Raw genomic sequence first — 25,765 nt, 5'->3', positions numbered from 1 at the left:
TTTTAAGTTTCCAGTCAGTGTGCCCCATCAAGCTTCTAGTATTTAACCCAAAATGAACTACCCAGTACTCCTGATGCATAATGTTTGTTTTCTACCCTCTATGGTTTACTCTAAAAAGGTCCACTCTAAGATGTCCCATTATTTTTCCATCTCTGAATTCCACGTCATAATTATCTTTTACCTCTTTTCTCAAGAAACCTTCCCTGACCTCCTCATTCCCTAAGGGAAATTTTCATTTCATCTTTTCATCATGTTTTATATGTCCCTCTCTGCTTGTTGATTTTTTACTGTATGTGTACTCTGTATACATATTTATTTATGTTCATATCTTCTTTTCAAAGTCCTGCAGTCAAGCTCTCCTTATTTACAGATAGCTAGCATTCAAATATTGTTTGACAAATGACTGTAGGACTTTAAAAATTTGGTTTAACCCCTTCTGAGACTTCTTTATGGCTGGGAGCCAACTGCCTCACCTTCATAGCACATTTCTCCTAGTTTGGCCTCTCTTAGGGAGCTTTGTTGTAATCCTAGCCTTGTCTTAAGAGCCATCACTGAGCTAGTTAATGAATACCTTAGCGCTGGTAGCACTTGACTATTGAATAGTCTCTGATTAATCTATAGGCTTTAGCACAGAGCTGCAGTGATTACTCCCTGGCTCAAAAAATCAAACTGGGATTCTGAGATATCCTGCTTTACATGAAAATGTTCACTTCTTCTAATCCCCCCCTTTGAAAAAAAGAATATATATAGATTCCTAGAGGCCATATCAGACTGCCAAGACTTGCTTAGATATCCCACAGGGTAGCAATATTCTTTTTCCAGGGGTTGGGGTTGTGGCTCAATGGCAGAGTGCTTACCTAGCATGTGTGAGGCACTAGGTTCGATTCTCAGCACCACGTATCAATAAATAAAATAAAGGTTCATTGAGAATTTAAAATATTTTTTTAAAAAAGTAATATTCTTTTTCCCCATGACTCTACTGCAGTTTGTCTGATTTTATTTGAAAGAATGAGGAAACTGAGGCCTAGAGATTTAGTTACTTATCCAATGTTGTATAGTTAGTAGGTTTTAGAGCCAAGATTTGAATCCAGGCCCATCTACTCCAGAATTTGTGCTTCTGACTACCTCTTCCCTCACCTATAACCACATATATGATCATCTATCTCTTACAAATGAATTTGGTGTTGGTTTCCCACAGCAGTTCAAGTGTATGTCACTTTCCTTTACATCCTCATATTCTGAGATTGTCTACTGCCCATTCATCTCTTACCTATTTCTCTATATTTTTAAGATGCAGAACAGTTTCTAAGTACTAGGATGAGTTTATATTGCCAAATTAATTTATTCTATTGGCAGTAGTTCTCAAATTTTTTGGTCTGAGGACTCCTTTATATTTCTATACCTATTTTTTTTGGACCACCCTTTTATATCTCTAAAAACTGAGGACCATAGGAGAATAGGAAAGATAGTGGAGTGAATTGGACATAACTTTCCTATGTTCATATGTGAATACACGACCAGTGTAATTCCATATCATGTACAACCACAGGAATGGGAAGTTACATTCCATGTATGTATAATATGTCAAAATACACTCTACTGTCGAATATAACTAAAAAGAACAAACAAAAAATTTAAAATATAGGGATTAAATTCATTAATAGTTAATTTAAATTATATATTTTTTTCTAAAAATGAACTGTTCCAAAACAATAAAAAAAGAAATGGGAAAAGTGGTTTCATTTGTATTTCTGCTGTTCTCTTTAATCTGATGTTTAATAGAAAACAGCTAGAATATCATACCTGCTTCTGCACGCATTTAATCTGTTGCTATATATACATTTTTTGTTAAAGTATTTAAAGGAAATTCAATTTCATAAAAATATGTAGTTGGAAAAGGAGGGATGTTATAATAGCCTTTTCAGGTCATGAATGTTCCTTCTCAGTTCTGTTCCCAAACTTAACAATGGCAATTTTTTCAATAGTTGCAGTGTAAAATTTGAAACTACATGGTGACTTCATACTCTGCTCTATTAAAATCCTTTGCTTTGTTTAGCACCATAAATCTTTAACCTGTGAATGATCTGTAGCATCATGCATTGATTGATCAACTGGGAAATTTTGGTTCACTGAATCATACAAATCTTCCAAATACTGATATACAATATTAAAAATCATATTCATTATTATCACTGCTTTTTGCAAAAGAAAAGTCTTTAAGTATTGTGAAGCTTTCAGGCCTACTGTGTTCACTATATGCTTGTGAGAAAATGAGAGCCATAGAGGCAGATATTATCTCAGCATTATCATGAAATGGCTTTGACCTCATTGGCCCCCCTAAAAGGGTCTCAGGGACCACCAGAAGTCCCCAGACCACACTTAAGAATCAGTGCTATTATTACTAGAATTCTAGACCAAATGCCCAACTCTGGGAGTCCCAAGAAATTAGGTCTGGCCAAAAAACAAAGAGAAAAAGTAATTGTAAAAACCAGGAAAGGGGAGCTGGCGTTATGGCTCAGCAGTAGAGCGCTCGCCTCGCACATGCAAGGCCCCGGGTTTGATCCTCAGCACCACATAAAAATAAGTAAACAAAATAAAGTTATTGTGTCCAACTATAACTACAAAAAATTAAAAACAGGAAAGGAACGTTAACCAGTGTGGCCACATTGAGTAGCAGAGTGAGATCAGGAGTCTCAGCCCTGTCTTCTGAGTGCCGACATGAGCTTTAGGATTAAATAGAGGAAGAATTGGGATAGGGGGAGTAGAAGATATGCATAATTTAATAGTCTTAGTCAAACTGATCTGGTTGTTCATTATTTTAGTTCTGATTTTGTGAGGCAGCTTTGATCCTTATTGCTTAAGGGGACAATCTCCATTTGTTGCTCAGGGTGTTTATCTATCAGACCTGTGATCCTGGAGGGAGGCAATTTAATTCCCATGAGATAATTGCTCCTGCTTAGGGGGGCAGTTTTATCCTGGGGTGATCTACCTGAAAGGTTCTGTTGTTCCTAGAAGCTGTAGGGCAATGACTGGAGACTTCTAGGTATCACTCCAGAAGTGTGGAACAAGGCATTGTAAAAGCTGGCAGTTGAATGCCCCTACAAATCTTCAAAATATCTTAGTTATTCTTATCCTGGTGTATTCAGTCTTGAAGAGGGACAAGATAGATTAGGTTAATTTAGGGCTAATAAGCCTTGTTATTATGTTTTAAAATGAATACTCTGTAAATGATAAAGATGCCTTTATGCAGAGCTGAACAGAAATCTGAAGACAGATACAAAATGAAGATAGGGATGTCAATTTTTATCCTACTTTTTAGTTATTCCTTGGGCATTTGCAGGTCCAAATGAAGAAGCAATACTTTTAGCAAAAGCAGCTTCTAATTCTCTGTTATATTATATTGGAAAGAAATGTGAATTAAAAATGAAATATGACATGGAAATAGAACATTGAAAATCACCAATTTGTCAGATTCTAAATATCCAAGTTGTTGTAGACCTGTGGGTGCCCTGAAATCCCGACAGTCAATTTTTCTGTGAGATCTGCTCCCTCAAATCCTGAACACCTCAAAGCCATTCTCCTAAGAAGTACATAGACCTAAGGTGATATTTTTAATTAGCTGTGTTGTGACCATCTGAAAAGGACCAGAAGGATCTAGTTGGTTGGCAGGAAAGATTTTGAAAACAAGAAGTAAGATCTAATCATCTCATAAATCTAACTCAATTCCAGGAATTAATAGAGTGATAAGTCTTCAGACATAATTAGTATTTCATTAAACAAAATTTAATTTTATCTTCAAACAAATGAAACCTCTTTTCCTTGGGTGGGGACTAATGTATTGGGTAGTGTCAGCACCCATATTGGCTGAATATAAAATATGGGTTCAATCCAGGTGACTTACTTGCAGTGTATAATTGAAATACTTGTTAATTAAGCTAAATGTTGTATCTCATATGCAAAATAGCCCACGAGATATAAAGATGATCAGGCAGTATGCTCTTCCATAGTTGAAAATGGAGTGTGCACTGGAAATGGAGAAAATAAAGTCCTGAAGGCAGGGTGACTGTATGGCTGGGTGTGTGAGGGGAAATAGTGAAAGATAAAATGTAATAAGTAAATTGGAATCAGAGTTGGAAGGGTCTTGATTTCACTTCTTGGGACATGGAGTGATGGTGTTAAGGATGATTGTGGAATTTAACAAAGACATCCCAAAATGTCTGAGTCCTTTTTTTCCCCTAGTAATTTTTCTCTCCAGTGAGGCCCTCGGGGTAATATAAGTTCCTAATCTGTTAACATCCAGACCTATACCCTGAGTGTTCTATGTCACACTGCCTTTTTTTTAAATTTAATTTTATTTTTTTTTAAGACAGGATCTTACTAAATTGCTGAGACTAGCCTTGAATTTACAATCTTTCTGTCTCAGCCTCCCAAGCCACTGGGATTATAGACATGTCACCACTAGAACCTCACATTTGCTTTTGAGCATGCCTTTCATATGTAGATCAACAAATCCAGAGCTCATACCCCAAGACATCTCCTGTCTAACTCAAAAAACAAGCCAGTATTTCTCTTGCCCCAAACCACCCAGGGTCAGGTACTAGATACCAAGTATCACTTCTATAGTCCAAACCCCTCTAAAATTATTGACTGTCCAGTCCTAAAGCTATCTGTTCTGCTTCACTCATTCCTGGAGAATCAAACTACAATAAAGGCTCTGGGCTATACTTTCCCCCTCAATCCTGCCTCCTAGCCATCCCTGACACTTTACACATGGTCCTCCATGGTGTGGCATGGCCACCTTTCTTGGGAGTTGAGAAATAAACTCTTCCTCTGTACCTGTGCATCTTAAGATACCATCTCCAGCTTTAGAGCAGTGAGTGTGTCCCAAACTGTGGTGAAGGACTAATTTCTATTTTTTCCCTATTCTTCATAAACTGATACCATTATAAAATATAATAACAATGAATTTCTGGAAAAGTCATCACATTCTTAAATGTTATGACTATGTTAATTGCTATAAAAATTTCTAAACGTTTCTCTCAGTTTCTTTGCTTGTCTCTTTGCAAACCAGTAACAAGTCTTATACTAGCATTGATCTGTGAATCACACTTTGAATAGAATTGGTTCATGGGAATGACTCAATGACTCAATGGGGATGCCCAAACAAGAGAGGAGTAGTAAGGCAGAGGAAGCCCCCATCTCTTTACCAATCCAACAACATAGGAGAAAGCATAAGATTGGCCAGGCACATGCCCTTGTGACAGCGAGTCAGGCTTTACTCATAACAAGACCCAGCCACCATTCTGGAATCTACTAGTGTACCTCCTCCTCTCTGAAGCCAAGATGCTACAGAACAAAATAAATCAGGGTGATGAGATGTTCTTACCTGCAGCCTCTTTCCTAGAGGTCTTTGTATAGCCTATGGCATGTGTTTAACAGTAAATGACCTAACAATAATGATTTAGAGCCTAGGCAGGAAACTACTACATAATAAATGAAAAAATAAATAAATAAATAAATAAACACAAGTGAGAGAATGGAGCCATGATAAAAGTAGAATTCTCCAAAGAAAATGTACTGATCTGGGGATGGGGACTTAGTACGTTATAGGAAGAGGTAGAAACTGAAAGCCTTTTGAGTGTAGAACTAGAAATTGAGTTCTGTACAACACAAAGACAAGGACAGAAATGCTAAAAAGGGTCCCACAGCCTTTCCAATGTTATTATCAAGAGTATTATCAAAAAAGGTTTCTTTAAGCACTTACAGTATATGCACTATATTGGCACAGTGCATGCCCTTAACTTCTACAATGCAGTCTTTTTTTTTTTTTTCTCCCCACTGGTAATTGAACCCTGGGGTACTTTCTACTGAGTTACATCCCCAGCCCTTTTTATTTATTTATATATTTTTTTGTTTTGAGACAGGGTCTTTAAATTACCAAGGGTCTCAATAAGTTGCTGAGACTGGAGTTGGACTTTTGAGACTCTCCTGCCTCAGCCTCCTGGGTCATTGGGATTACAGGTGTGCCACCACACACCCAGCGAGGGCAGTTAAGGCCTAAAAACTCTTAAAATCCTACATAGTTTTAAGCTGTTGTGAAGCTCCTTCAAAGTCCTAATTGGACAAAACTAAGTATCTCAGGGTAGCAAGGAGAATTGTCTAATTTCAAGTTTCTTTCTCTTAGGGCAGTGGTCTTCAAAATGGGCTTATATCCTCTTGTGGCACTTGAAGACTTTCCAAGCACAATTTTAAGGAACCCAATTTCCAGACCTTTAGCACACAACTACCTGAGATCAACCCTTTGGTTCAAAATCACACTGGTTCTCTTTTCCCACTTCCCTTTTCAGAAGTACTCTCCTCCTTACTCATCCCAAATTTTATGTGGTTCATTTCTCTGAGGTATAGAAGTCTTTGGGATGCCAAGTAAAAGGACAATTAAAAATATTACTGTCTATGAATTTTTCTTTAGGGACCTTAAATTCACCATAAGGCTGTCTGAATTTATCTGTATCTTATATTTTTGTTAAAAATAAAGCAGTTATGGGCTAGGATTGTGGCTCAGCGATAGAGCACTCCCCTAGCATGTCCAGGGCCCTGGGTTTGATCCTCAACCTCATAAAAATAAAAATAAAGGTACTGTGTCCAACTACAACTAAAAAAATAAATATTTAAAAAAATAAATAAAGCAGTTATAATCAAGGGTGTCGGGCTGTTGTAAATTCAGGATAGGATGACTGTCACTGGGATACATTTATTTAAAATGAAAAAATGAGGTCATGCTTTTTCAAAATGAAAATAAGTCTAATCTAGCCTGTTACTTTGACATTGAGGGCTAGCGTTATCAATTAAATCATGTGGTGAACACTCTCATAAATGAAATGAGCTAAATCTTTCAGTCTAAAGTTTTGATAAAATTTATATTTAAAGCATGTGATAAGATAGAATCATTTTATTGCAAAATGTGGCAAATGACATAAAGAAATTAACAGTGTTTTAATTATTCCAAACTTTTCAAGTGGGTTACAAAGGTGTCTTTAAGGAAAAGAGTAACTCATGTAATTATTAGTAAATAATAAATCCTTTTTGTAATACTTCTAACAATTAGGTAAAAAATCCTTTGGCAAGTTTGGTTTTCAGTTTTTTGCTTTCAACAAAATTAAAAGAAGACCTGATTTGTTAAGTGATAGATCATTATGATGAAATTTGCTGATAGTTTGCTACATTAATTTTTGCAAATAACTTTGAAAGAGTTTAAGAATTAAGTGATATTACTATAACAAAATTCTTCCTTTCCAAGATAATATTTGTATGAATAAGATTTCTCAGGATTTAAAATCTATTACTAGAAAAGAGGGGGAATTGATGGTGAGCCATGTGTCATTCTAATAATAAGTATTAAAACAAATAGTGAAGCCCCAGTTTTATGAAAATCCACAAAGCCAGACTCAGCAATTTAGTGAGGCCATAAACAACTTAGTGAAACCCTGTCTCAAAATAATAATAAATAAGTAAAAAGGGCTGGGGATGTAGCTCAGTGGTAAAGCACCCCTTTAATCAATCTCCAATTCCAAAAAATAAAAAATAAGAATAAACAATAAAAATTTTAAAAATGAATAAATTCATCTATCTCATTAAGAGATACATTTTAATGAAATTTTCTGTTTAAGCTAATTTATTATAAAATATGTAATATATTTGTGTAGCTTGATCAATTATATTCATGAGAATTATAATAACAATGCAGGAAATGTTATTTTTAAAGATTTTAAGGGTCACAAGAATTTTAAGTGATGGTTTTACTTGAAAAATGCGAATGTAGAAAATTATGTAATTTACAATTGTTTAACCTGGGAATTATATAATTTACAACTATTCAAATTTCTGATTAAAAAATGTTATATTGACTTTAAAATGAGGCAAGAGAGGGCATGCATAATATTCAACTAAACTAAAAGGCCCTGAAGACCACTGTAGAGTTGTACTCACGGAGGGAATAGTAAGTGGTATGGGCACTTTTCAAGTTCTGTGTGGCATTAGAGTTTAACCTGAGTAAGCGGAAGGGCACACTCACCCTCGTGAACCTTAGTGAACGTAAGAAGTACACACAGTGATGTGCTTCCCAATGGATCAGCCACCCAAAATGTGAGATAACAAGCCTCATAGCCATACATTAGTGAACAGCGAGTAGAGTTTCTAGATGGTTAGCTGGTCAGACAGAGTGTCTCAGAGGGTATGGAGGAGGGGAAGTAACAGTGGGTGATGGAGTTGTGGAAATACAGCATCCAACATTACTCTAGGGAACATTGCATTCTGATAAGAGAGCTGCCAGGGTGGGGCTTGGGCGGGCAGCACCACTGTCTTGGCTTATCCTGTAAGGGGTCCCAGCCCAACTCATGCTTCTCTTTCTTTTTTCTTCCCTCTTCAGTCACTGCTCAGCATCCCAGGCTCACCCTTCCTCTCCCGCTACAACAGCAAAAGTAGCATCTTCAGCTTCCGGGGTCCTGGGCGGTTCCGAGACCCAGGTTCGGAGAATGAGTTTGCAGATGACGAGCACAGCACCGTGGAGGAGAGCGAAGGCCGCAGGGACTCGCTGTTCATCCCCATCCGGGCCCGGGAGCGTCGCAGCAGCTACAGCGGCTACAGCGGCTACAGCCAGGGCAGCCGCTCCTCGCGCATCTTCCCCAGTCTGCGGCGCAGCGTGAAGCGCAACAGCACGGTGGACTGCAATGGCGTGGTGTCGCTCATCGGCGGGCCGGGCTCCCACATCGGCGGGCGGCTACTGCCAGAGGTGAAAATAGATAAGGCAGCTACCGATGACAGTGTAAGGAAGTACCCACAGTAGATGAGGCTAGGCATGGCAGTCTCTCGCTCCCTTCCCCTCTTCCCGCCCTGCCCTTGGCACGGGTCTCTCAATCCCACCCTTATTAATACCCGCTATTTTTTGTTCTCTCCCTCCTAGTTCTCTCTCTTCAGTCCTGCCTCTGTTACCCTGTTTTCTCCTTTCCTTTATTTTTTTCTCCATCTGCCCTCCAACTTTCTTCCTTGTTTCTGACTCCCTTTACCATCCTTTTATCTTACTTGTTTCTCTCCATTTTTGCAAGTCTGTCTGCCCATCTGTTCCCCTCCCCCACCTGCATTAACTGACTGCCCGATGGAATGGGAATGCCAGAGTGCCACCACCAATGACCAAGTCTGACAAGTCTGAGCCGGTTTGGAACCACCATTGCTTCTCCCGCACTCCAACTTCCTCTGTCCTCCTAGGGAAACAGCTTGAAATTTAAAAATCTTATTCTTTCTGTTTAAGAAAAAAAAAAAGTAATATAGTTTTGAATAATGTTTTATCTCCTGAGATGTGATTTTTTTCCAAAGAGGCATGTTCATGTGGGATGCTGGGGCCAGAGGTGTATACAAGGAGAAAAGCCAGGCAAGGAGAGGTTAAGACCAGTAGGAAACTGGACCTAGACTCTTAGAAGAAATTGAAATGGAAATAAGTCAAAGGAGGAAAAAGTGGGGGGTTGGGGCGAGAACACACAGTGTATGGGGGAGGAAGGAGAAGGGAATCAAAAGATGAATTTTAAATGTAATCAAATGTCAGGCTCTGGAGAAGTTGCATGTAATAGCTACACAAAGTCACTTGCCTGTGGGGTTCCAATAGTGACCCCCTCTTTGGAAAATCCATCTATTAACCTTACTTTAAATTCTAAGCTGTTTATACCTTTTATTTTTTTTTTTTAGTTGAAATTATTATGACCTTGGTGATCCTTATCCTTTCTACCTCTAATTCCTTAACTTTCCTTGATGCTTTCTTAGCTGGTATAAGCTCTTGATATAAGCTTCTATATTGTTCTAACTTCAGTGTCCTCTTACACAGCATGAAGATAGCCCTTTAATCAGCATGATGCATGTATGGAGGAAAACTGGATAATCATAGATGAAATCTTTCAGAGTGATTTGTCTTTTTAGCATGTTAGAGCAGTTATTGACTATACATAAAAATTCAAAAGGCAGTTTGGATGTGTTTGAGATTCACTCATCTCCCCCTGCCCTGTTATCTTAAAAGCAGAATATTTCCCCCTTATATTTATACTTTTTAAAAAGCTACAAATTACTTTTACATGCATTATTTAATTTCTTCTAAGCAAAAATTCTGTAAGACTAAGCTGGGCACGGTGATGCATGCCTATAATCCTAGCAGCTCCAGAGGTTGAGGCAAGAGGTTCGTGAGTTCAAAGTCAGCCTCAGCAAAAGCAAGGCACTAAGCAACTCAGTGAGACCCTGTCTCTAAATAAAATACAAAATCGACTGGGGATTGTAGCTCAGTGACCAAGTGCCCCTGAGTTCAATCCCTGGTACAAAAAAAAAAAAAAAAATCTATAAGACTGAAAGAGATTAAGATTACTTTTTTGTTGTTGTTAGTTTTCCGCAGACACAACATCTTTGTTTGTATGTGGTACTGAGGATCGAACCTGGGCCACACGCATGCCAGGCGAGTGCGCTATCGCTTGAGCCACATCCCCAGCCCTAGATTACTATTTTTAAAATGAGAAACAGGTTCAGAGAATTTGTGTTCCTTTAGGTTATACAACTCATCAGTGATAGATCCAAAATCTTAGACCCTTTAGAAACCCCAATCTGCTGTTTCCCAATTAATTTTAATGTCTTCTCTGTATAGTCACTGGCTATCACTCTTCTGGAGATTTGTTTATTTAAGATCAACTACAATGGGAATAGCAGTAGTAGTAGTGACTGCAGAGTTCTCCCTAAAACCAGAGTGTTGGCAAAAATAACTGTTATAGATGATTATATTTACATTTAATTTTTATTTGATTTTCACTAATTCTGTATCTAGTTGAATATTTGGGGCTCCACAATTATAAAGATAATTCTATTCTCTGAAAAAAGCAAGAGCTGACATCATTGGAGAGTGAGGGGTAGTTCGGCATGGCAGTACAGTGGAGATAGTTCAAATATTTAGAGCTAAATTTGACTTTAATGTCCTAGCAGTTTTAATCTAACATTTTAGCCCAAATAATAAAACTTATACAACTAGATACAGAGTTAGTGAAAATTAAATAAAAATAAATGTAAATATAATCATCTATAACACATAATCATCTATAACATTTGTTTTTGCCAACTCTCTGGTTTTAGGGGGAACTCTGCAGTCACTACTACTGCTAATTCCATTGTTGTTGATCTTAAATAAACAAATCTCCAAATAAATCTGTTCTTTTTTTTTTTTTTGATGAAGAGATGAGAGAAGGTATCTAGAAAGGATCTTCAAAGTCAGGTGATCAGGTTTGGGGTTTTTGTTTTTGTTTTGTGACTTCTGTCACACTGGTGGCTATGGAATATAAGACCACCCTACATTGTGGCCTACAGAACTATGCCTTTGCGTTTGTGGGACGCGTACATACTCTGCACCCCATATGCACTTAGGAGATTTTCTGCAGTGGTCCCAAGTGATGATGGTGACAGGACTGGTCCAGGACCAGGAGACGAGACCTCAAAGTGGCAGAAAGGTGTAGTAGGCAAGAACATATCATTCCCAAGAGTTTCATAACTAGGAAAAACTCTTTTATTAGAAGTCATAAAGAAGCTGTTATGGCTAGTCATAAATGTAGGGAAATGTCTTTTATGCTAATGGGCCAAAAAGAACAAAACAAGCAAAAGAGGATACCTAGTCTATGTAGTATGAGATCAAATCCATATAAAGACAAAATACATAGGAAAAAAAAAATGACTAAAAGTTAGCAGTAGTTGCCCTTGAAAGGAAAAATTACTAGTAACCTTTTTTTTTCTTATGCTTTTTTTTCCAGTTTTCTACAGTGGGCTTAATAACTATAGCTATCCCATGCTGAGTTCTTACTACAGTGTGCTAAGCACTTTGTATATATGATTTTATTTAACTCATATAACCACCCTACTCAGTAATAAATGTCCTCCTCAGAGATTTAGTAACTTTAGTTAAGTTTTCATTTGAACCAAGATTTTCCTAATGGCAAAAAGATCTTTCTGACAGCTTAAATATTAGCTCCTTTGAAAAGTAGGGTAAATAGTCATTTTCTTAGAAGGATATACTATATTAACACTTTTATGTTAATATTGTAAATTTTAATTATAGATCAATGGTGAAGTACCTCTGGATTCAGTCCCCACTACCAAAAACAAACAAAAAAGCTTTCAGGTCTTTATTAATTATGTGACTATGATTGAATAGTGATGATTTTTTTCAGAATTTGGGAATGTTTACTTTTGCTTTCTGCTAAAGCAGCAAATAAGGGAACTTTTTCCTGTTTCTCAATCTTTGGTTTGAGAAAACAGGACTCATAAAGAGAGCAGGTTCTGTCAGCAATCCAGAAACCACACATAACTCAGATATCTTATTGAGGCAGATGTGCTAGTACAATGCTCACAGCCCCACCTCCTGTGAGACAGGTACTGCTATTGTCTGCACTTTTGAGACGGTATCCTAGGCTTAGAGGGAAAAAGTAACTTATCCAAGATTGCACAGTGAGCAATAAAGTTAGAATTTGAATCCAGGCATTCTAACCAGAGATTTAACCATTAACTATTACACAGTACTAACTCTAAAGCCCAGTTTCTTCTTTTGCTCCATTTGTTCATATGTTCCTTGGAAAGTGATATCTCTAAATCCATTTTCTTTTCTGTTAAAAAAAAAAGTGGGGGAGGGATCAAAGGACATTTGCTGTAGAACTGTTGTGAAGTCTAAATAGAACATACAAATATGTGAAGTGTATTTTGTAGCCCATTCTTGTAGCCTTTCGTTTCTTTATACTTTTATTATACTTTTGGACTTTTTTGTCCTGAGAATTTGAGGGTGAAATTTCTATAGAATTGCTTGACTTGGAGAGAGTAGAGCTTCTTCTAGTATTCTAAAGATCCTTTGAGAAAGAAATTGTTGTATAATTATTGAAAAGCCGAATGCTATAAAGATTTTAGAAAGGCTTGAAAGGGATTAATGGCTAGATTCTAAGGACATGTCTAAAATCCTGTCGATTTTAGTTCCAAGAAAAATGATTGATAAATTTCTAGTTATGTATTTCTACGTGATAGCAATTTAGAATTAATAAGTTGAGCTTCCTTGGGCAGATCTATGGAAAAGTGGGTAGAATCTGCTGTCTGGACTGCTGCAGTTTAGGAAGCTGGAAGCCAGTAGCCAAATGCTCTGATAAACTTTGAATTTAGATTAAGAGAAACTGACTAATTTGTTTGTTTGTTTATTGGTGCTGGGAATTGAACACAGAGGGACTCTACCACTGAGCTACATTTTACATTTTTTATTTTGAGACAAAGTCTTGCCAAGTTGTCCAAGTTGGCTTCAAACTTGCAATCCTCCTGCCTTGGCCTCCTAAGTCGCTGGAAGTGCAGATGGGCACCACTGCACCTGGTTTTAGCTTTTAAAGAACTTAATTAAGGTTCTTAGTTACTTCCTCTGTTACTGATAGTTTTACTCCAAGGCTTCTTATAGGATGAATTAAGAAAAGACAGCTTCTGGCTTTAAATGGTTTTTAAATCTTCTCCATCCTCTCCAACAGCTCTCTCCCAGATGATAAAAATGGGTAGCTGAGCTCATAGCAGAGGTACGTCTCCCAAAATCCCCAGCAGAGGTCTACTGCACAACTGCTTTACTTGGGAGAGTCTACTCCAGGTTTCTTCCCTTCTGTTGACTCAGTGGTCTGCTGGAATATGCAAAGTCAGCATTGCCAATAAGAATCTAAAATTGTATAGCCACTTTGGAAAATAGTCTGGCAGTTCCTCAAAAAATTAAACATAGGGGCTGGGGTTGTAGCTTAGTGGTAGAGCACTTACCTCGCATGTGTGAGGCATTGGATTCAATCCTCAGACCACATACAAGTGAATAAAGATGTTGTGTCCATCTACAACTAAAATATGTATGTGTGTGTGTGTGTGTATAATATATATATAAATTAAACATATGACACAACAGTTCTACTACTAGATGTATTCCCAATAGAATTGAAAATATGTTCTCACAAAAAAATTGTACATGAATACTCAAAATCATTATTCACAATAGTCAAAAAAAGTGCTCGTCAGCTGATAATCATCTGAACAAAATTCCTTATTGTGGAACATTATTCAGCCATAAAAGAAATTAGTATTTAAGCATCAAGGATGAATAAATACTATTTTATTTATTAGAATAAATGCTATTCTAGATTATTTTTAAAAGATTATTTTCCTACTGTAAAGCATTTGTACATTCCTTATAAATTTTAAAATCATTTTATTAGTTTCTTCTGAAAAACTTAAGAGTCTTGATAAATTGGGGAGAACAGGCATATTAATTCTAATATCTTATAATCTATGAATGTGGTATTTTTCTTCATTTTTCTAGGTCTACTTAAATTTCTCTTAAGAAAAAGTTTGGCTTCCAGTAGGTCAGATTGCTCTCTCTAGTGACAACCCAGGAAGCTGAACAATAACAACCAGCCCCAAATGACCAGGACTTGAGTAATAACTGATAGGTCTCCTAATTTTTGTTCTCGTTTGCAACTTAGGACCAGAGAAAGCCAGCTCTGCACTCCTAATCAATCACCCAGGATATCTGCTTCTAGTTAGTCCACCTCCATTTTCCCCATGCCAACAGCTTTCTCTGAAAACTAAGGAATATCTGAAACCTTCCCTTTTTCCCCTACAAAGATTTCCCACTCTCCCTGCCTTTGAATCTCTGCCAGAATGCAAGCAGTAGTGACTGATACCCTTGCTGTAGAAAGCTCTAAATAAATAGCTTCATTTTTTCTTAATTGGTTGATCTTTGTTTATCTCAATATATATATAAAATTTCATAAATATTCACATACTCTGCCAACCGTATTCTTTATTAAAGGTCACTGTGTGATCAGATTGCTACAGTACACTGAGTAATCCTCACCCAGAGTTACTGAAGTTGAATCGGTGCCTTGCTTGAAAATCAATTGAGGGCTGGGGATGTGGCTCAAGCGGTAGCGCGCTCGCCTGAAAATCAATTGATGTATACATGTTCCCTTAATCTATGTGTCTATTCTTATGCCCATACATGTTTATCTTGTAATGAGTCTAAAATTGAGGCAGTTTTTAAAGATATTTAAAGGATGAAAATTTTTAAGAAATAATTTTGTGGGCTGAGGATGTGGCTCAAGTGGTGGTGCGCTCGCCTGGCATGTGCGGGGCACTGGGTTCAATCCTCAGAACCACATAAAAATAAATAAGTGAAATAAAGGTATTGTGTCCAACTACAACTAAAAAAATAATAAATATTTTAAAAAAGAAATAATTTTGCTATTCTAGATCATTTTTAAAGATTATTTTTCTATTATAGAGCCTTGGAGTGTTGCTTATACATTTTAGAATTTTAATTTCTATCAAAAAACTTAGAATTTTGTAGATCAATTTGGAGAGAGTGGGCATTGTAATTCTAATGTCCTAAAAATCTATGAATGGTGGTGTATTTCTTCATTTATTTAGGTGTCCTCAAGGTTCTCGCAACAAAATCATAGTTTCATAATGGGGGTTTTGCACAGCTTTCATTGGATTTATTCCTTGTTTCACAAAAGGTATAATTTAAAAACTTGATTTTTCAAGTGTTTGTTGCCACAATATAGAAATGCAGTTGATTTTTATATATTGATCTTGCATCGTGTGACCTTGGTAAATTATAACATTTGGTCTTATTAAATTCAGAGGTTTTTTATTTTAGGAAAATTCTACATAGTTTTCTACATACACAGTAATATTTTCTGTGGATAACAACTTAAATAATTGTTTTTATTTATTTTTGCTTTATTGCATTCATTGTGATGTTAGATACAAAATTGAATACAATTGATGAAAGCAGACATCTTCTTTATTTCCAATATTAAGGGGAAGGGATTTAATGTTTTACCATGAGCATTGGCTATTGATTGGCTATAGGTTTTCATAGATATCTTTTATCAGATTGAAACTACTATGTGCTATTTGTGGCTTGCTGAGAAATTTTATGCAGAGGTATTTAATTTTGTTCAGTGCTGTTCATTTGCATTTATGAGGTGATCAAATTCATTTTCTTCTTTATTCTGTCATTGTGATGCATGACACTGACCTTTTTTCTGGCTCTAAACTAACCTTGCTTTCCTGGGATAAACTGTTTGTGATTATCATGTATTATCCTTTGTGTATATTGCTGGATTTTGTTTACTCATATTTTGCTGAGGATTTTAAACCTCTGTTTATGAGAACAGTTTCTTGTGCTGTTTTTGTCAGGTTTGATATCAGGATTATGTTCACTTTATTAAGCAAATGAATATCCTTATCCTCTGTTTTCTGAATGAATTTGTGTAAGATTAGTATTATTTCTTACAAATGTTTCATAGAAATCACTTGTAGAACCCTCTAGGGCTGGAGTTTTCTTTGTAGTAAGGTTTTTAAATTATTAATGGGCTATGAAGATTTTCTATTTATTCTTGTATCAGTTTTGATAGTTATATTTTGACTAGTTTGACCATTTATTTCACTTAAGATGAAGTGGCACAAAACTAAGTATCTGTAGGATTTATAGTGACATCCTTTCTTCCTTTCTGAAAATGATAATGTGTGTTTCTTTCTGTTTTTATTGGCCAGTCTTGCTATAGGAATTATGATTTTATTAATCTTTTCAAAAAACCAACATTTTACTTTTTATTATCTATTATTTATCAATTTATTATTTCATTTTCTGTTTTCATTATTTCTTTTTATCTATTTACTAAGATTTAATTTAATTTTTTCTGCTTTCTTAAAATAGAAGTTTAGAGCATTGATTCTTATGCCTTTTTTATTTTCAAATGTGAGTATTTAAAGTGATAAAATTTCCTCTAGCCTTTACTTTAGCTGCATCCCATAAATTTTAATGTATTGTGTTTTCATTATCATTGATTTTAACTATTTTCTAATTTCCCTTGTGATTTCTTCTTTGCAACATGGATTTTTTAGAAATCTGTTGTGGGACTTTTTCTAAATATCTTATTGTTCCCAGAAGACTTTGATGAACCAGTTATTTGAATCTATTCCAAATGCTCTTGTTTTATAGAAAGAGAACATATGAATTTTTTACCCATAAAATTACCCAAGCATGGGTTTTGAACATTTTTTTTCTTGGTGTCTTTTACTTATTTCTTTTTTGAAAATTAAAATGTATTCTATAAGGGAGTTACAAAGCAAATTTTAATGTTGCAGACATTATCTCCATGTATCCCTGCTATAGTTTATTTTCATTTAACATCAAAAGATATACATAATAGTTGTTCCATCTTAGTATTAAGCTTAAGGATTATTTCAGCTTTCCAGTAAGGACTATTAAATGATAATCTAATGTTTAAATAGGTCTTTTAGACTCTGTTTTCATGAATTTTGTTTTTTAAGGTTGATGATAATAAATCCTAAGAATTTATATCTTGTTATAGCTAGCCAGCCAGCCCAGAACAGTAAGATATGCTTAGTACAAAAACCATATAAAAGCAACTTCATATTCCTTGATGAGTCAACTGTTTTGGCAGATCTTATAGCACTGTGGAGGTCAGCATTGTGAAAATTATCTACCATGTAACAGATTTACAAAAGGGTAGTTCAGTAAAAATCTAGAATCAGTACAATGCCAGAAAAAAAAATAATGTCTATTGTTTAGAGCCTTTCTGTGTTCATTTTTAGATGACTATCATTTTTTAAATGTAGTAATTAAATTCGATTTATTAAATATCTTGAATATCAGGCTGAAATTTCTTTCAAAAGTGGCTTCTCTAGGAAATGTATCTTCTGGAGCAGGATGTGTAACTCAATGGTAGAGTACTAGCCCACTGAATGTGCAAGGCGAGGCCCTGGGTTCCATCCCCAACATCACAAAAAAATAAAGGAAAAAAGTTGTTTATCTTATGATTTGAGACAATGATTAACAAAGTCCTTTTTTTTTTTGGTACCATGATTGAACTCAGGGGCACTCGACCACTGAGCCACATCCCCAGCCATGTTTTGTATTTAGAGACAGGGTCTCACTGAGTTGCTTAGCCCCTCACTTTTACTGAGGCTGATTTTGAACTTTGGATCCTCCTGCCTCAGCCTCCTGAGCCACTGGGATTACAGACGGGCACCACCGCACCGGACCAACAAAGTCATTCTTACATATACAGATGTTTGTATAATAAGAAGCTGGGAATTCCCAAGGAAATCAGTTATTTTTTTCTTTCCATTTCTCCTATAGCTCTGCCAAACAGACAAGGCCCTGAGGGAACCAGATGTCTGGATCAGTAAAACAGTGTAACGAAGCACTTCAATAAGATAAATCTTGTCATCTACTAGGAACTTTTTTTTTTTTTTGCAGTCCTTAAAATCTAAATATGTATAAGGGACAGAAGGACTTTTTAATGTAGCTCACCAGAATTATTTTATTTTCAAAACAGCTAGGATAATTCTGGGGTTGATCAGACATATACTTCTGAGGCCTCAACAAACATGTCTCTCCCCTGGTGGCTGTCTCTGTCCTCTTATTGACCTCTTACCTTCACAGTGGAAGGAGCAGACAATTTCATATAGGTGACATGGTACAGCTGTCACTAGACAGCTAAGTGTTAAGCTAATCTGGTGTAAAATATTCACAAAAGCATAAGTAAGGGACAATAAGAAACCCTTTCTGGCTGGGCACAGTGGTACACACCTATAATCTCAGTGTCTCGGGAGGCTGAGGCAGGAGGATTGCAAGTTCAAGGCCAGCCTCAGCAACTTGGCGAGGCTCTGAACAACTTAGCAATACCCTGTCTCAAAATGAAAAATAAAAAGGGATGGGGATATAGCTCAGTGTTAAGTGCTCCTGGGTTCAATCCCCTGGTATCCAAAAGAAAGAAAAACTTTCCTATAATCCATTATACCATTATTGCCCAAGGTAAAACATCTAACAAATATTTTTATAACAATTTGATGATTTTTATTTCACTTTTATTTGGTTTGGAATTTGAACATTGCAGGTTAACTCATAAAATAAAATTGTAATGTGGCAAAGTAAACATTATAATAAGGCCAAGCATAGTGGATGTGCCTGTAAGTAATCTCATCTACTTAGGAGGCTGAGACAGGAGGACCACAAATTTGAGGCCAGCCTGAGCAACTTAGCAAGTCCCTGTCTCAAAATTGGAAAAAAGAGGAAAAAAATACACACATACACATACACACATGCACGCACACACACACACAACGCATATATATATATATGGTTTTTTCTTACAGTGGCTCAGAGGAGATTTGAAGTATAACTTCAATTTGCTAATGTTTAGTTAGGCTAATGCTTATTTGGTCTCTGAAAGGGGTGATTTGTTAAGAGTAATGGTGCTCCTACCCAGGGAAGAAACAATATTCATAATTTTCAGTGTGATCAGGAATTTATCCTCAGTGAAATTTCAGGTAAAAGTGAATTTGACTTATTTTATCCTGTGAACCAGTTCTAGCCAAATGCCATGGATGTAAGATTAGACAAGAAAACTCAAGGTCCACTCCTAGTGGCAGTTCCCTGGGGGCTTTGGTCTTTCTACTCTGTGGTTGGAATTAACCAAGTGAGGCATTTGGGTCCCAGCCAGATTCTTGGGTTCATTGTAAATTTGCATAACTTAAGTGACTTGGTCTTATCTAGACAACTAAGGATGAACTGTAGCCAACTTATTTCATTCTTGAAGTGACTAGATTGCTGAATTGGTGTTAGAAAATAAATTTAAGAAGTAATGAAGATTATATGTTCTTGTTCATACTCTGGACCATCCATCCAATAAGGCCCAGCCTTACATTTATCAGATCTTTCTTACCCTATTGCTATCTTTTTATAGGCAACAACAGAGGTGGAAATTAAGAAGAAAGGCCCTGGATCTCTTTTAGTGTCCATGGACCAACTGGCCTCCTATGGACGGAAGGACAGAATCAACAGTATAATGAGTGTTGTTACAAATACACTAGTAGAAGGTATGTGCCCTGTGATGCTGCTGAGATATAAGTATGTAGTGTGCATGATAAATATAATCCCTGTCCCTTGATCTGAGTTTTTCAAAAAATGTCTCCAAGTTTTAGGAATAGATCTTACTGGTTGTAGAAAACAGTATCACAAATTCTCTTCACAAATTGATGTGAAGAGAATCAAACAAGTACTTCAAATCTGTCAACATTGTATATAGACAGGTAAAAAGGCTGAAGGAGCAACAGAGAATGAACCAGAAAATCCCAGGAAGCCTCAGTAATCAGCATCATGAGGAGCCTGTGGGGTGTTGTGAGACATCAGGGAATGTGGGTCAAGCATTGAAAAGATACATGATGGAATCCCCTTCATGGCCTCTATCCCAAACCACACCTTTTTCTCTTCCTTTTAATTACTTAGATCCCTTTTGGGTTTTCTTGAGGGAAGAATGTACTCTGCATTTTGATTGCACCTAATTCTGCCTCTCTTCAAACACCCCCACATATCCATAAATACATTTGACGTGTGACTAGGTAAGTTGAACCCCCTCTACTTTAGGCACTCTGTGCCACAGGGAAAGAACAGCCACTATTGAATCATAGCACATCTGCAGCGATGTTGTTGTCAGTGCCAAACTCTCTATTTGAGGTGGTTATCTCCAGACACATGACAGATTGAGGATTAGCTGAGGATTTTCCCTTAGACCATGGGGCCCCTGGCAAGTATCAGCCCTTTCTCCAGGCCTGGTGTACATTCCAGGCTCCTCTTAGAGGTAAAGTCGGTGACTGGGTTTTTCTTTGCAATATTCCTATTGATTCTGCCTATATCTTCATTTGACTCATTATATGTTCAGACTATTCTGGAGTGGTCCCAGCTACTTGGAAGCAGGAGGATCGCTCAGTCCCAAGTTTGAGACTAGCCTGGGCAAAATAGCAAGATGGGTGAAAAAGAAAAGGATCTATTACTATTTAACCATTCTGATAAATCCTCCATATTTTTTTTAAAGAGAGAATTTTTTAATATTTATTTTTTTAGTTTTTGGCAGACACAACATCTTTATTTGTATGTGGTGCTGAGGATTGAACCCAGGCCGCATGCATGCCAGGCGAGCGCACTACTGCTTGAGCCACATCCCCAGCCCAATCCTCCATATTTAATGGTTGCTACATTAACAGCCAGCAATGAATGAATAATTATTCTTGCTTCCCAGATTTTCAGTTAGGAAACTGATGTTATTTTAATACAAAGATTAAAATAATTATTCTTATATATTTTTTTAGTTGTTGATGGACCTTTATTTTATTTATTTATATGTGGTGCTGCTGAGGATCAAACCCAGTACCTCACACATGCTAGGCAGGTACACTACCACTGAGCCACAGCCTCAGCCCTAAAATAATTATTTTTTTGAAACCAAAAAAGTAGGTTCCTACCTACCTAGAAACTACAGTGAAGAATTCTAGAATCCTGTAATCAGTTAGAAAACTCTGCCTATCTCAGCCCATCCTATTGCAGACATACTCCCTAGGATCAAGTAAACTCAGCAGGATTCATAACTAGCACAGCCATAAATTTCAGAGGGGGATATTTCAGAAGGCAGGGAGTGGGGTATAAACAAAGAATAGTATAGTCTGACTTCTCAAAGCAGCAAAGCTGTGGAAGGTAGCTAGGGAAGTAAGAATGAGGAATTAATGATGGGACTTGGCATTACTCTCAGGTAAACTGTTTCAGACACTTCCTAGGAGTGACTGGCTGTAACTGTTGCTGCCATTGTTTATTTACTCATTCTTAAACTCATCTGATAAGCACTGAGGGTCAGTGCAGTTACTTGTTTGATATCTGACTTTTCTGCAGGTCTGAAAGCTCTGTGAGGGTGGGACTTTTCATCACTATACCCCTAGTGCAGAGCACATTGCAAGTGCTTAAGAGTTATTGAATTGAGCCAGGCATAGTGGCATAAGCCTATAATCCCAGTGACTCAGGAGGATGAGTCAGTAGGATTGCAAGTTCAAGACTAGCTTTAGCAATTTAGCAAGACCCTAAACTACTTGGTAAGATCCTATCTCAAATTAAAAAAAAAATAATAAGTAAATTAAAAGGGCTGGGGATGTAGCTCAGTGGTAAACGCCTAGGTTCAACCCTCAATATCAAAAAAAAAGTTGTTGAATTAAGAGAAACCCTGTCTTCAGAAACCTCTTAGTCTTTGTGGACTTAGGCTCTCTCAGAAAACCATTCCCAGTACCCCCAGGCTAAGACCTGCAGTAAACTCTCTGAAAATGTCAAAAAACAAAGTAGAGAGCTGGGACTGTGGCTCAGCAGTAGCACACTTGCCTTGCATGTGTGAGGCACTGGGTTCGATTCGCAGCACCACATAGAAATAAAATAAAGATATTGTGTCCACCTAAAGCTAAAAAGTAAATATTTAAAAAAAAAAAAAGATCTATCAACAACTAAGGGAAAAAATATTAAAAAAAAAAAAATAGGGGAAACCCACAGACCTTTGGACACCTCACTCCCTTCTATTAACCCTTCTATTAACCCATTCTTCCAGATAGTTCACCATCCAGACAGGTGGAGCCAGTAACAATTTGCAAAGTTGTAGGTCATTTTATAAACCTCCCTATTCACCTAGTGATCTTTTCTAGCTCCTAAACCCCATATTGTTTCTGTGGGATAAAAGATTATCCTGAAGATTTCCTCTTCTCAGTTAATGTGGATAAGAGATTTTTAATATCCCGATAGGGATCTTCTTGGTGCCCGGTAGGGTAGGAAAACCGTCTTGCTATCTCAAAGGACTTTCGGCCTAATACCTTGTAAAACATGGCAACTGTGTCATCTGTCAGAAATGTGAACAGTCAGGCTTCAACCTCCAGGTGCTGGCGGGCTACAGACATTTGGAGAAGGAGGAGATTTAAAAAGGAACGGAACCAAATTTCCAAATATGTACTATAAGAATTTATGGAAATAAGAGAACCTTTTCATTTTCTTTTTTGGGGAAGAAAACTAAATTTACCTTGGGAAGGGAGGGAGTTCTATGAGGAAGAAGCCAAAGCAAATTTTCTTCACAGACTTCCTTTCCCACGCAAACTCCCACGTGGCGCTTACTGTGGCCCCTAAATCTGAAAAACCAAGGCAACCATTTTCTTAGCAACCAGGGAGCCAATCAGACACCCAACCAAAACCACCCCATCTAAAATAAAGCCATCACCATGGTCACCATCCAGCTGGTTGGAGAAAGGGAAAGGAGACTGATTTATGTCAGCCATCTTGTTTGGGGGAGCAATGTTAGAGAGTTCTTTTTTAATTACCACAATGAGTTTTATTTTGTCAGTAGGATTAGGCAGAGTGGAGGAAGCTGTTATAGCCAATCCTTTAGAAACAATACCTTCTTTCTAAGAATTATCATTCTAATAGGTTTTCTCTTTTAAAAAGCATCCTCTTAGGTCAAGGACCTTGGGGTTTTGTAATCCAAGTATTACACAGTTCATACTTAATTCATGGAGAACTTTATTACCTAGGTCTTCATACCTATACTGTGTGACTACCAACTGAGTGACTCTCTACCTTTGTTCTTTTTAATCTTTGCTTCATAAGTAACTGTGGAGACCATCTAGTCCAGCAGCTTCTCCATCTGTATGAGGAGAACCTAGGATTCTGGGGAGGTGTCTCAGGAAAGGAAGAAGTCAACTGTACTGGGCTCCAGGCTCCTGTCCTGCTATAACTCCAGCAGTTCTTGGCTTATGAGATCTTATTTGGGAAAAAAAAGGGGGGGTCCTTCTTTTAAAAGAAAGAGAGGGTGAGACAAAAGGAGAGAGATAAAAAGGAAAGAAGAGACCAGCGGAAGAGAAAAACTACAACGACAGAAGGAAAAGATGAGAGTAGGAAAGGGCAAGAGAGGAGGAGAAAGAAAAAGGAAAGAAGGGATTAAGGATATTAATTATATTTCTAACTCAGCTGTGAATTACAGACTCACTGAAGGTAGGAGCAGTGACTTGTATGTGCTTCTTTGAGAACATAATAGATATATTCCACATGGTGGCTAGCTGACAATGCTGATCCTGCTGATGAAGATAATAATAAGAGCAAAGGCTTCCATCGAACTTACTCTGTGCTGTGTGTTCTTAGGCACTTTGTGGATATCTTAACTCCTTTAATTCTCACAACAAATTGAAGCAACATGCTCAAGGTCCTACATTTAGCAGATGTCTAAGCTAGTATTAAAGTTCGGTGTGTCTGGCTTTAGAGTCTGTGCTTCTCTGATAAGAACTTATTGTTACAATGTATAATATAATCCCTACCATTTAATGAGGACCTGCCTTGTGCCAGGCACTGTGCTGACTGCTTTAGATGCATCATCTCCTTTAACCCTTAATCCTACTCATATAACCTCTTGAAATGAGTTACACAACTCATTTAGTCCCAGAATCTAAAAAAAGTGTATGCTCAGTTTTACAGACAAGGCAACTGAGGCCTAGAGAAATCAATTACCTTGCCTGAGTTCACACAACTTGTAAGTGTCGAAGCAAGTTGAACCAAGAAGTCAGACCCCAGAGGCTAAGCTCCTAATTACTGTGGTCTACACCGTAACTAGAATGTTGGGTCTTATATAAATTATAACTGGATCATTGTTGATAGGGAAGTGACTTGCATGGATCATGCCTCCTCTCTACTTTAAGGGAAAGAATGGAGGGAAATAGTTAGGAATATCAACACTTAAATATTATTTATTCTCATAATAATAACAATAATAACGACCTAACCTCAAAGATCATATTGTCCCTTTGCTTTCTCACTCTGATTAAGGGGCCTTTTTTTTTTTTTTTTTTCTTACTGCAGAGCTGGAAGAGTCTCAGAGAAAGTGTCCACCATGCTGGTATAAATTTGCCAATACTTTTCTCATCTGGGAGTGCCACCCCTACTGGATAAAACTCAAAGAGATTGTGAACTTGATTGTTATGGACCCTTTTGTGGACTTAGCCATCACCATCTGCATTGTTCTAAATACGCTCTTTATGGCAATGGAGCACCATCCTATGACGCCACAGTTTGAGCACGTCTTGGCTGTAGGAAATCTGGTAAGGTGGAGTGCTGTGTCCTGATATGATGATTTGAGCATGTTTTGCCTATAGAACATCTTTTTCTGGTACTGGAGTTGACAAGTTGACAAGAAAGTAATAGTTAATTGGAAGACAAATGCTTCCACATATGCCATGACACCAGCACTTCTGCTCACTGTTGTGATCCCTCAGCTGTTTCCTCTTTCTACAGAACTTTGAAGACGTCATTTAGGAGCTATTGGCAGGAAACCAACCATGGTGACAGAATGGGACAGTGGGTTGGTTTCAGCAGCCTGAGCCAAGAACTTCTGTGGGTTTTTTTTTTTTCCTCATTCCGTTTCTCACATTGATTCCTGCATTGCATTGTTCTAGCAAATAACTTCCCCTTTCACCTCAAGTAACAACCATCACAAAATAGGGCAGCTCTTTAGTGCATTAAGCACTGAAATTTACTGCACTGTCAGATCTTACTTATCCATGTGGAGATTATTTATGGGAATTTTTTTATCCTATGCTGGTTCCCCTTTCCATCCAACTTCTGGGCCATCATCCAGTTTCTGCTATTAATTGATCTGTGCCAAATTTATTTTAATGTTAGCTTAAGTCACATTTAATTTATTATATTATTCATAAGAATGCAGATTTATTTATTTATTTTGGTACTAGGGATTGAACCCAGGGGATTTTACCATGGAATTACATCCCCAGCCCTTTTTATTTTATATTTCAAGACAGGGTC

At 37.1% G+C, this 25,765-nt stretch overlaps 1 protein-coding gene across 5 annotated transcripts in view; it reads left to right on the top strand.

Annotated features, from left to right (window-relative positions):
• Scn8a (sodium voltage-gated channel alpha subunit 8) overlaps window positions 1–25,765 on the top strand; it is a 113,608-nt gene that overhangs the window by 42,303 nt on the left and 45,540 nt on the right. For 4 of the 5 annotated variants that reach the window (XM_077799304.1, XM_026398646.2, XM_026398648.2 and 1 more), the window contains exons 11-13: window positions 8,426–8,788; window positions 19,848–19,980; window positions 24,806–25,044. In XM_077799304.1, the coding sequence (XP_077655430.1) occupies window positions 8,426–8,788; window positions 19,848–19,980; window positions 24,806–25,044 (735 nt within the window). Of the gene's footprint in view, window positions 1–8,425; window positions 8,822–19,847; window positions 19,981–24,805; window positions 25,045–25,765 lie in introns of all 5 variants that reach the window. The other variant, XM_026398645.2, reaches the window with a different exon arrangement.

This window comes from Urocitellus parryii, chromosome 5 (genome assembly GCF_045843805.1).
Source record: "Urocitellus parryii isolate mUroPar1 chromosome 5, mUroPar1.hap1, whole genome shotgun sequence".
Lineage (NCBI taxonomy): Eukaryota > Metazoa > Chordata > Mammalia > Rodentia > Sciuridae > Urocitellus > Urocitellus parryii.
This window is presented reverse-complemented; position numbering and strand designations above follow the sequence as displayed.